This window comes from Dryobates pubescens, chromosome 12 (assembly GCF_014839835.1).
Source record: "Dryobates pubescens isolate bDryPub1 chromosome 12, bDryPub1.pri, whole genome shotgun sequence".
NCBI lineage: Eukaryota > Metazoa > Chordata > Aves > Piciformes > Picidae > Dryobates > Dryobates pubescens.
In genome coordinates this window covers 6,188,472-6,201,077 of record NC_071623.1, presented here as the reverse complement: position 1 = coordinate 6,201,077, position 12,606 = coordinate 6,188,472, and the positions used below count along the sequence as shown (strand labels likewise).

Below are 12,606 nucleotides of genomic sequence, written 5' to 3'. Positions count from 1 at the left end.
GAAGCCCACAAGGAGTTGTGAATGACATTGGATGTTTGGCTCTCAGCTATGGATTGAAATGAAGACCACTAAATCTCATCGTTTTTGCCTCTTGGAACCTGAAGGCTGTTGTTGGGAAGCACAAATCTTTGAATTAAAGGTCTCCTCTGAAGAGCAAGTTCCCATTGTGATTGCTGGATTTATGACATAATGCTTTGCTTTCTTAAACATGGAGTTTGGGTTGGAGTTTTGGGTATGGGTGGGGGTTTGGTTTTGTGGGTTTTTTGTTTGGGTTTTATGTTGGTGGTGCTTGTTGTTGTTGTTGGGGGGGTTGTTTGTTATTTCCTGGTTTTGTTGTTGTTTGGGCTGTTTGGAATTTACCACATGCTCTTCATTTGGCATTCTGTCTTTGACAGCTATTACTCACAGCATTTTGGCTGATCCATTCTCCCTGCCAAAGAGGTGAAAAGATACAAAGCTACTTTCATTTCATGTGCAGGTTTTTGCCTTCCTTGTTTTGGAAGCAGGGCACATGCTACTATTCATATGCTTTTACTACCCTCTTAATACAGAAGAAGAGAGCATGGCTACATCAGGTGCAAGACAGAGGAACCAAGGAAGACAGATATCTGTCCTTCCACCTGCTTCCTCATCAAGAAATCCAGCAGAAGGAGATCCTTCTGAGTCACATTCAGTGTGACTAAGTACAAAGTGTTCAGTCCTGTCCTCTGGTGATCAGGATGTTGCACTAACTCGGAGGTCTGCTTTTGTCCCAGACAGCTTTCTCTTGTGAGGATCAAAGCTGTGCTGCCCTCACTCCTCCTTTCTGGGTGGGAGTGTTTGCTCTCCCATCTGTGAGGGCTTCTGTCTTCTGCGTGTTCACATCAAAAGACGAAGCAGTTGAAGTGATAGCCTTCTATTCTAATAACTTGCACATACAGCTTCTACTTTTTTAAACAAAACCTGTGTTTCTGTATTGAACAAAAATCTTTATAAGTGTGTGCAGCAACTTGTGGAGAATTATCTCCCTGTCTACCAGGATTCACCTCTTCTCTGTAGCTTTACTCAAGCTTCCAACCAAACTCTTGCTCTGACTGGAGCAGACAATGTGGCTGGTGATACTCACATTGTCCTGCTCCATCTCACCTTATAGTCTTCATGGCTGCTTATGCATCACTCCAATTGCATGCTTCTTGCGGAGGTCTTAGGTCATGATGTCCTCGAATCCACCTCTCTGATCACAATAAGGGTGTATGAAGTAAATCTCTAGTATGCTTGACTTCTGACTTCAAGATCTAGCTTTAAATCTGATGTAAGGTCTACATTTGGAGCCTTTAATTTTGTATTAGTCTTTCTGGGCAGAGATGCTCTAATATCACCTTTCAAAGTTTGCCAGAAACCTGCTCTCCATGCCCAGCCCAGTTTTGATTAGGAGTTGAATTGCCCTCCTCCTTTTCTTTAGATATTTTGGGTGAGCCTAAGTGAAGGCAGGAGAAATCCAGCCAGCTTTCCAGTTGTGCCTAAATCTCTTCTTGTTGATAATACTGGCCCATGGTTGTGCCATGGCCCAGAAAATAGATTTCATCAAACTGATTTCACAGAGTGCAGGGTTGGATGTGTGTCTACAGACAGGCTTCATAACCAATTACAAGAAGACAGCTTACCCCACTGCAGATTGTCACCTTGCTCTGAGCAAACAGCCATCTAAACTTTGCTTTTAAAGCTGACAAAAGATACCTTGTTTAATGCTGCCTCCCTTGGCGTTTGGCTGGAACCTGCATGGTTTTGTCATGCTGCAGAGGTAGATTTTGCTTTCTCTGGAAGGCTGCATCTCAGAAGGCCAAGTGTCCAGCTGCATTTGTGGCCTGTTTGTTGCTTACTGGGTTGGAACTGTGACTGAAGTGGTTGGTGTGCAAGATCAGATCATTTGGGAAAGCTTTAAGCAAAATGAGGGTTGGTGTTGTTGATGCTATCGGAGGTATTATCTCCTAGACTAACATACAATGAGGGTTCATTGTTCTTCCTGCTTTATCTATTGGCAGCTCACCTCCCGCCTACTCTCCTGTTCTTCTCGAGGACTCCTACTGAAAGTGTGGTCAGTTCCTACCATTTCGTATCTGACCTCTGGTCCTTATTTTGAGACAAACATCCATGTGCTTAATGCCTCCAGAGAAAATAATTTGGAGGCACTCCACAGAATTGTTTTGGGGACGTCTGTTTAAAAGCGTGCACAGCTGCTCTGCTTGCAGCTTCCTAATTTCTCCATTAATTAAGCTCCACTCAATTCATAGCTTTAGATTAGCTAGGCCCAAAGGGTGCTTGGATTCACCTGTCTCATACTGCATGAAGCATTGCTCAATTTTGAAGCAAGCTTAGTGGTTTTACTTTCCAAACATGCTTAGTGCTAAATACTTTTTATTTTGAAAGCCATTTCGCATCTGCTGCATTGAAAAGAGTTTTTCTTCCTTAACCCAGTCCTGCAAGAGCTAAATGCTGTTGAATTAGTGTGGAGCTGCTTCTAGAGGGGCCTTCCACTGAAATATGCAAGATTGGCTCCTGCATAAGTATCCAGCCTTGCCTCCACGTGCTGCCATGGCTTGTTTTGGTCATTAGGTATTGCCAGGCTCTGCTCAGTGGTAATTCCAACTCCTTTGGCATCCTGCTCCTCAATCTGCTGTCAGAAAGTCTTTGCTGCTGCCTATGCTGGGTGAAGAGGGACACATAGCAACAAAAAAAATGACTGACTTGTCATCTTGCTGGTCACAGCTCTCTTTTCTCTCATCCTGCAGCTTTGCTGTACCTCCACAAAAAGCACTTCTTGGATTTCTGATATTTTAAAAAACCAATTTCCTGCCTTAATTTCTCTTTCTTCCTTCGCTTTCTTTTTCTTCAAAGATGCTATAACTGAGGAGCAGGGCAGATACAATGCTTCATTTGACAAATATGTGCATCTTTCCTTATATGTGGATCCACAATGCTGTCAGTAATAGATATTAGATAAGCTGGAAGAAGATGAGACAGGAGCGTTGAAAGAGGAATATTCGTGAGTAACCTTAATTGTGTTTTCTGTTGCCTCACCACTTCTTTGTTTTTTCCCTTCCCTCTCCTCCCCCAGTCCTTGAGGGACTACAACTGGTCAGAGTTCCAAGAATTCAATATGGTTCAATGTATTTATGATGTTGTTAACCTTATTTAAGGGGAGCTGAATGTGAGCAAAGCTAAACGAGAAGCCCAAATATGGATTTGAGCAGTTCTGAATTGAGGACAGCGATAATGTTTTTATTTCACCTCTTACAACTTGCTTCCAAAGAAGAACATACAGCTGCTGCAATGAGAAATAACATCTGGGAAGGAATAGTGCTGAAATTGGGTGAGGGAAGCATTTATAATGAAAAAGAAGCAATCTGTTTGCTGGAGAACAAATGCACAGATGGCAAGAGGTTGGGGGTCGTGGGTGGAAGAATTGTGTTTGACTAAGGTGAAAGATGTTAAATCCTTTTGTTGGTTTGGACTCCCACTACCAAGTAGTTTTCCACCAGTCACACAAATGACCAATTTTTGGTAAGTGGTAGGTAAAGAGTCTTTTTGACTGTGGTTGCTTACTTGTCCTTTCATGTGTAATAAGATGGTCCTGCGCTTGGTGAGAAGGAGGGTGGTGAAAAAAATACAGTTCCAAACTGAAGGCAAGGATGGTACAGTTGTAGAGCTCCTGGATGAATTATTTCTGTTCGTCTTACAGTACTTGGGGAGGTGGCTGGGGATGAGGTGAAGCCACCAACTTCTCCATGGATGGCACCTGCATTGCTGCTGCAGAGGATGCTTGTGTTGTGTTACCCTTACTGCATGCTGCTACATGGTGCTGGACACCGCTTCCCTTTTCCCTGCATGAGGTCTTGTGCAAGCATAAAAATCTTGGGGCTATTTCTTATGTGGCAACACAATATTGTGCTATGGAGATCAAACACACTGAAAGGGAGTGTCAAAAGGTTTAGATTGTCTGGCTACATTTCTTCAAGGAATATCACTGAGAGTAACAAATAATGAGGTTGCCTGCCTCGGCCATTGGTACATATTTAACCACTCTTGGTAAAGTATGAATTTGGGGTTTGAAAGTGTGAATTTATTACGCTTTCAGCTATATATTAACATGACTTTGTTCAACAGTAATAATTAAAGCCCAACATCCTTTTTTTTGTTTTGATTTATTTCTTTTTTGATGATACTATGAGATGTTATTCGGGATGGCTGCAAGAAAATGCAGGACTTCTGCTGTCTGGCAGAAAGGGACCTCTGGGGGTGCTAATAGACAAGCAGCTGAAGGGGAGCCAGCAGTGTACCCAGGTGGCCAAGAAAGCCAATGGCATCCTGGCTGGGATTAGAAATGTTGTGTCCAGCAGGAGCAGGGAGGGGATTGTCCCCTTGTACTCAGCTCTGATGAGGCCACACCTCAAGTGCTGTGTCCAGTTTTGGGCACCTCAATAGAGAGATGTGGAGGTGCTGGAGCCAGGGCAGAGGAGGGCAAGGAAGCTATGAAGGGCCTGGAGAATAAATCTGATGGAGAGCAAATGAAGAAGCTGGGGATGGTTAGTTTGAAGAAGAGGAGGCTGAGGGGAGACCTCATTGCTGTCTATAACTACCTGAAAGGATATTGTGGAGAGGCTGGTGCTGGTCTCTTCTCACAGGTAATTAGTGATAGAACAAGAGGGAATGGCCTCAAGCTGTGACTGGGTAGGGTTAGACTGGACATAAGGAAAATTTTTCTCCCCTGCAAGAGTGGTCAGGCACTGGCACAGCCTGCCCAGGGAGGTGGTGGAGCCCCCAACCCTGCATGTGTTTTAATGGTGGTTTGGACGTGGTGCTTGGGGCTATGGTTTAGGGGTGACCCTTGCAGAATATGGTTAATAGTTGGACTTGGTGATCCTGAGGGTCTTTTCCAACCAGAATGTTTCTGTGATTCTGTGACTACTTTCATATGAGGCAAGCTTAAGATAAATACCTTACAGGCTGTGGGTATTTGTTGTGTGTTTGCTGCATGTGAGGAAAAGCAAGAAGCATAGTTCCCGTCTCATCCGCTGCAGTTCTTTACTGTCTTTTGTCATTCAGATCAGTGACTCAGGCATTCCACACTGTCATTCTCTAAGCAGAAGAACAGGGCATATTTCCCTTCACCTTCCTTCCCTTCTGAAAAAAGCAAACCTCCCAATAAGCTCCATTTATACAGTTCTTTGTTCTATTAAACAGAGCTTACAGCATTTCTCTCAGGCTGCCAGGTCAAATCAGGAGATCCTTTGCATCATCTCAGGTGTGTGCTGACCTTTAAGATGGCTTTCAACAGAGGTAGTCTGAGAAGTGCTTAGAGGGCCAGAGCATCACTGGCTTGCCCATTGTCAGAGTGGTTCCTCTTTTGTCCAGTTCTCTGCAGAGAAAACAATCCAGAATAAAGAACAAAAATTAAATTGCTAAACCACAGCTCAAAATAGAAAGCTCTGTAAAGCTCCCAACCCATTCTCCCCTTTTCCTGCCATTTTAAAGCTATTATAGAAACAATGTTTCCTGCTTTGAACTGAGTTAATTTTATCACAGCTGTTTATTTTTGTTTTAACAGCTTTAGTTTACACAGCCCTTTATCAACCCTAAATATCTTCCTGATTTAGAATTGTAGTTTGATGCCAGCAGAGCTCTGGGGCCATTGATGTATGAAGTCTGATGTTGTGTTCCCTTTTTAATCCCTGTTTGAGCTAATCTGTTTTGGTACATTTCAGAATGTTGCTCTCAAGGAGCTGTAACTGACATAGGAGTAGTCTGGTGTGTTTGAAATGTCTTGGAGAAAAGTCATCTCTCTCATATATGCAGAGAGGAAAAACCTGTGTGTGAAGTGCAAAATTCCTCCAGTGTTGGGAGAATTGAATCTTAGGGAATACTCAATTAGCTGGCATTTGTAAGGAGCATGAAGCACCAGAGATCAGGCATCTGACTATTTTTAAATAGCTCTGTGTCAGTATTCCCCATGTCTTGTCCCAGCCAAAAGTTTGGAATCATAGAATTGTTTTGGTTGGAAAAGACCTCTAAGATCATCAAGTCCAACCATTGACCTAAGACCACCATGGCCGTTAAAGCATGTCCTCAAGTGCCGTGGCCACATGTTTCTTGAACACCTCCTGTATTGCTTTCATTGCAAGGTCTGTAAGCTGAGACAGAGCTCCGTGGCAGCACAGAGGCTGAAATGATGCTTGGATTATCCTTGAGCCCAGATGGGTGATGCCTGGGAAATCAGCTGTAAGGCCGAGGTGAGATTTTTGCTGCAAGGTGTGATGTCTCATCATAGAGGAAAGGTCATAAGAGATGCAGATGGCACCAAGAAAAACAAGTGATTACCCAGAAACAAAAGCCTGACTTTTACTGGAGCCCCTTGAGGTTTCTGATCTCTTTCATGCAGGCTTCAAAGATCAGAAAATCCATGTAAGACCTCTTAAGTAATTCCCATAATTACTTCCATAATTGACTTTCATCTGCTGGCCAAGGTCCAGGGCTTCCTCTCCCACAATTAGTGATGCAGAAAACCTATTTTCATTATTTATTTTAAAGGCAGTTATTCTGTTCACTTCAGGGAGTGTCTGAGGGCAGTCATGGATTGCATCAGTTAAATGATTTGTGGAGGGAGGTCTCTGAACTGCTCCTTCTCTCTATCACAGAGTAGTTCAAGGAGAGTTTGTCAAGAATGGAAAATGGAACCTTTGCAAGAGGGTAATTTTCCCACTTCATTTCAGGAAGATCTGTTCAGCAAAGAGATGATGAGCACTGTGATTTGTAGGGGTTTGAGTTGTGGTTGGTTTATACTCAAAAATATTATTTGTAATTCAGTATAGTTGATAGGTGACCATTCTCTTTGCAATTAGAAGTAGGAAATCAAGTTGATTCCAGCCTCTGTCTTACCCAGGGCCCCGGTGGTTGACAGTTTGCAAAGCTGGGAGAAGGTCCAGCTAGTAGAACTTAACAGCTTCTTCTGTAACTGCCCAAGTCACAAGGAGAATAAAAAGGAGGCAGTGACTTTGCCATGTTTCCTGAAGAGATTTAGACCTCTCTGGGTTAATTAATTGATTTATCCTTTCTTCTCTGAGTGCTTCTGCATTGTGGAATGGCTTTGCTACAGACCACAGCATGGAGCAAAATCACAGTGACTGTCTGAATTCCCTGGTTATGGTTTTCATGAACTCTGGAAAAGGAGTGCACAGGATCTGCTTTAATGATGGCAGGAAAACTACCATTTGAATTACCACAAACCCTAAGTGAAACCAGATGTGAAGTTTTCCCTCAGGGCCTTCATGGACAAAAACCCAAACGTCTAAGTAAAGATAACCACGACCCTTTCATTTTTAAGGCAATTAATTGTAATGTTATTGAATACTTTGTTTCAGATTCTAATTCCACACGTCATCTGGAACAACAATTTGTTCAGTGCTATCTAGAGTGAGTGCTCAAAGAAACAGTAATGTTACTTGTGTTTGACAGGTAGCTGTAGCTAACCACTCAGGAGGCCAGAGGGCCTGGACAATTTGCTAAGTCTTTAGGCTTCTTATTTGGTTCTCATTGGCAACTTTCTCTGATTCCACATTTGTACTCCTTTCATGTTTCAGAGGTAGAAAATCTCAGAGCAGCCAATGATAATGTTTCTGCTTCAAAGTTTTGGGGTTGCTCAGCCTGGAGAAGAGGAGGCTCAGGGGAGACCTTATTGCTCTCTACAGCTACCTGAAAGGAGGTTGAAGCCAGGTGGGGGTTGATCTCTTCTCCCAGGCAACCAGCAACAGAGCAAAAGGACACAGTCTCAAGCTGTGCCAGGGGAAGTTTAGGCTTGAGGTGAGGAGAAAGTTCTTCACAGGAAAAGTAATTGGCCATTGGCATGTGCTGCCCAGAAAGGCGGTGGAGTCACTGTCCCTGGAGGTGTTCAAAAAAGGGCTGGACACGGCACTTGAACCCATGGCTTAGTTGTCAGGAGGTGATAGGTAATAGGTTGGACTTGATGATTTCTGAGGTTTTTTCCAACCTTATTGATTCTATGATTCTAATAATCCTACCCTGGTACACAATTCCTGATTTCATTTCCTAGCAGCACCCTGGTGTTGAAACTAATGTAACTGATGACCCTTTGGCATCCTGCATTGTGAAGTTGTGTCTATAGGCATCAGGGCTTTCACTGGTTCATCAGAGAAGCTTAAAGTATCCCTTGAAGAAGATGCTGGGGTTTACTGAGTAGTGACATGTCACAACCCAGTATCCTGAGGCAACCTGGAGCAGTGGGGGAGGTCCTGCTGAGATGCAAATATTCCCTTGGAGTAAATTAAAGCAAACCAAAGCCAAATGGCTGATGAGTTGGGTTTGGTAGAGCCAGGGAATGGATCTTAGGCAGAGGTTCTTCAGTAGGAGGGTAGTGAGACTCTGGAATAGGTTGCCTGAGGAGGTTGTGGATGCTTCCTCCCTGGGGGTGTTCAGGGCCAGGTTGGATAAGGCCTTGAGCAGCTGAGTCTAGTTGAGATGTGTCCCTGCCCATAGTGGGGAGGTTGGAGTGGATGATCTCTGAGCTCCCTTCCAACCTAGGCCATTCTGTGGTTCTTTTGTCCAGGCAGCCTGTTATGATGAAAATCCATGCCAGTCACTTTATGGGCCTTGGTATAAAAATAATTGGGAAGTTGAACTTCACAGAAAGTTTTCTTTCTTTGACTTGTAAGGTCCACGTCCGCGGCACCGCCACTGTTTGTGTGGGGAATCTGGAACACTGAGTTTGTTATCATTAGGCAGAATTAGTGTTGGAGTAGCAGCAATTGTCATTGTTTTCTTAGAAACATAAATAAGTCCATCTGTAAGTGGGGGAGGCAAGATTTAAACGATCTGGGGAACTGTTTCACTTGGAGGAAACTTCACTGGGTCACTTTTGCTGCCAGGGAATGTTTGGCCTGATTCTGCACTGCTCCATGGCTGAAGCATCACAATATTGCGTCCATGGCCTCTGCTATTCAGACAGCAGACATTTGCAGATAAGTGCAGATAAATTTTCCTATTCACTGAGAGAAATAATGCAAATCAGAATGTCAGTGTTGATTTATTCTGTTCCTAGAGAACAGTGTGCATGGGTGCTTTTCTGATGAGGCTGTCTACGCTGCAAAGAGAGATTTAATTTTCAGCCAAGAGCATATTATGCAGCTTATTTGATTGCAAATTTGTTTGAACAGCTTTCAGCTTTTTATTTCCCAGTTAGATAATGTAGCTTTAGATACTAATTGCATAATTGGCTTGGTATGAGTCACAGATTTAAAGGTAGAGCGTGCCTGGTCTGACTGCTTGTTAGCTTTAAGTGGCTTTCTACAATAGCCGCCCCACAACTGAATTTTAACTCTTGCACTTACTGAGTTCTCTTCCAAACAATTTTTGTCTGCAGAAGAAGGGTTTTCTTGGTACTCAAGGGATGGCCATTCATCATTCATGAAGTTTTGATGCTGGAGTGTGCATGTTGTGTGGACTGGTGTAAGTTCTAACAGGTACACCAATGTGATGAAGCAAACTAGGTTTTGAAGATCAAAACCGCTCGCATGGCATAGAGAGCATCTTCTCTACCTGTTCCTTGTAGTTTTGTTTTCCTTGAGAGGATGGTGGGAGGAATCATTTTCACCCACTGTTTTGAAAGCAGTGAGCTGTATGTCTAAGATTCCTTCTTTCACCCCTGCGTTTCACAGGCCTGAAAGATGCTACAGGCTCGGAGAGCGATGGTGGCGACTCTTGCAGCACAAAATCAGAAGGAGCCAATGGAGGCACGACAATCCAACCCAAAAAGGTCAAAGGTGTTGGCTTTGGAGATATCTTCAAAGACAAACCTATAAAGCTACGACCAAGGTCAATAGAAGTTGAAAATGACTTTCTCCCAGTAGATAAGGTATGTGCCATTTCTTAATTCTCTATTGGCAGTGTTCGTTGGCATCCTTAGGTTGTAAATTCTGTCCCTAGCCAAACCTTGAAGCTCTATGGCCATTATTTACTACTCTCTCTTTGGACAGGATTCTGCTTTTTCTTCTTTTTCTTCTGTGTCCTGTTCTGGGGCCCGCAGTTTAAGAAAGCTGGTGAGTTGCTCAAATGTGTCCAGAGAAGGGCAAAAAATCTGGGGAGGGGTCTGGAGAACAAACCCTGTGAGGAGCAGCTGAGGGAGCTGGGGGTGTTTAGCCTGGAGAAGAGGAGGCTCAGGGGTGACCTTATTGCTCTCTACAACTATCTGAAGGGAGGTTGTAGCCAGGTGGGGGTTGGTCTCTTCTCCCAGGCAACTAGCACCAGAACAAGAGGACACAGTCTCAAGCTGTGCCAGGGAGGTTTAGGCTGGAGGTGAGGAAGAAATTCTTCACAGAGAGATTGGCCATAGGAATGTGCTGCCCAGGGAGGTGGTGGAGTCACCATCCTTGGAAGTGTTTAAAAAGAGCCTGGATGAGGCACTTGGTTTCATGGTTTAGTTGATTAGATGGTGTTAGGTGATAGATTGGGCTCTATGATCTTGAAGGTCTTTTCCAACTTGGTTTATTCTGTATTCTTTTGCTGCACACTAGAAACTGAATTCCAGGGAGGTCACCTGCCTGTAAGAACTGCTCAAAGATTTACTCTTCTGTTTCTAGCTCCCATCTGTCTAAATGGCCTTTTTTTCTCTTAAAAAGGCAAGACTGGATAAGTTTTGAAGGTTTTCAGTTATTCGCATTATGGTTAAAAAAAATATTGCTAACGCTTACATGAGGGAGATGCTGTCACTGTGCCATCAGTATACTTTAAAAAATCCAAACCTAAATACCTCAATTTAGTAATAGGTTTGATGATTTCACATAGTTTCAGGAGTTACCTAGCTTTGTTTAAAGGGATTGTGAAAAGTGAATGCATGGAACGTATGGGTCTGTTCTACATGATACAAAAGGAAATACCTGAGATGGGGAGGAGGGGTTTAGAAATATTACTTTCTGACAAATGGAAACTGAGCAGCCTGGCAAAAAAGGACTTGGAGGTGCTGGTGGTTGAGAAGCTGGACATATGACCCAGAAATGTGCTCTTGCAGCCCTGAAGGCCAAGGGCATCCTGGGCTGCATCTGAAGAAGTGTGAGCAGCACAATGAGGGAGGTGATTCTGTAACTTTGATCTGGTAAGGCCTCATCTGGAATACTACATCCAGCTCTGAAGCCCTCAACACAGGAAGGACATGGACCTGATGGAGCAGGTCCAGAAGAGGACCACCAGAATGATCAGGGGGGTGAAAGGACAGGCTGAGGGAGCTGGGGTTGTTCAGCCTGGAGAAGAGAAGGCTCTGGGGAGACCTAAGAGCAGACTTCTACGATGTGAAGAAAGCCAGAAAAGGACTTTTTGTAAGGGCTTGTAGTGATAGGACAGGGGCAACAGGTTTGAGCTTGAGGAGGGCAGATTTAGCCTGGAGATTAGAAAGCAATTCTTTCCCGTGTGGCTGGTGAGACACTGGAACAGGTTGCCCAGGGAGACTGTGGATGTCCCTTTCCTGAAAGTGTTCAAGGCCAGGTTGGATGAGGCCTTGAGCAACCTGGGCTAGTGGAAGGTGTCCCTGCCCATGGCAGGGAGATTGGAACTAGATGATCTTCAAGGTCCCTCCCACCTCAAACCATGTTACTCTTTCTGGAGTAATTAACTTACAGGAATAAGGAGGAAGGGAAATAAATCTGGTTGGTTTGTGAAGTGAGGGACAGTGAGGCTGCATCTTGCCCCTTTTGGGGGGGCTAACTCAAAGCAGGACTTGGTTGTAGGGAACCAAATGGAAAATGCAAACCTGAGTTTAAATTTGATAAGCTTGGCTCGCAGTGGGTGTCTGGTGAGTCACTGAACTGTGCTACATGAATGACTCCTCATCTCCTGTCTCCTTCCTGCCCTTCCCTGATATCTCATTTGATCTACATCTCAGTTTGGCTTGTGTAATGTTCAAGCTGTCTGAAAAGAGTTGCCCAGATATTTGGTGCCATGGTTCAGCTTTCCCATCAGTCTGCCTAGCAGTCTGTGGCAAAGGAGGTTACCCACACAGTGCTTTGTGCTGCTTGTGACATTGTTTAGGCTTTTGGTTTAAAACCTGCTTGTGGACACTCTAAAGAAATTCAGGGTGGTTGTTGGCCATGCCACAAAACTTTACAAGTTGGTCTTCATTCAGAAAAGCTCTGTCTGTATGAAAGAAACTCATCAAGCATATGCATGAAAGAGTTTCAACTTGTTCCTGACTTGGGCTGCGTACAGAACATCTCAAAATAGAAGCAGAGTAGATTGATAGCAGAAGCAGAGATGTATTGATAGTACCAGAAGTTGCTCCTTAAAGCAACGTGGAAAATCTGCTCTGTTCTCCTGGGGCACAGTACTGGGCTTCTGCCAGACAGAGTTCTCCTGGAGGAGTGCTTGTGTGAGAAGAAATATTCTAGGGGTTTTGGTCTTGCTTTTGATTAAGAAATTGTAGGAGGCTTCAGTCTGAAAAACAAGATGTGTAGGTCTCAGCTAATGCAGTTTTGGTTTATAGGGGGGAGACAGCACAAGTATGGATGTTGTAAATTGCTCTGTATCAGCTGCTGATAGCCAGCTTGTTAATCACAGGAAATCTGTGAACGT

General features: G+C 43.9%; 1 protein-coding gene across 3 annotated transcripts in view; it reads left to right on the top strand.

Moving 5' to 3' along the window:
- The window catches only part of SH3KBP1 (SH3 domain containing kinase binding protein 1), a 189,874-nt gene that overhangs the window by 103,859 nt on the left and 73,409 nt on the right, over positions 1 to 12,606 (top strand). For all 3 annotated transcript variants that reach the window (XM_054165907.1, XM_054165906.1, XM_054165905.1), the window contains one exon: positions 9,705 to 9,901. In XM_054165907.1, the coding sequence (XP_054021882.1) occupies positions 9,705 to 9,901 (197 nt within the window). The remainder of the gene's footprint in view (positions 1 to 9,704; positions 9,902 to 12,606) is intronic.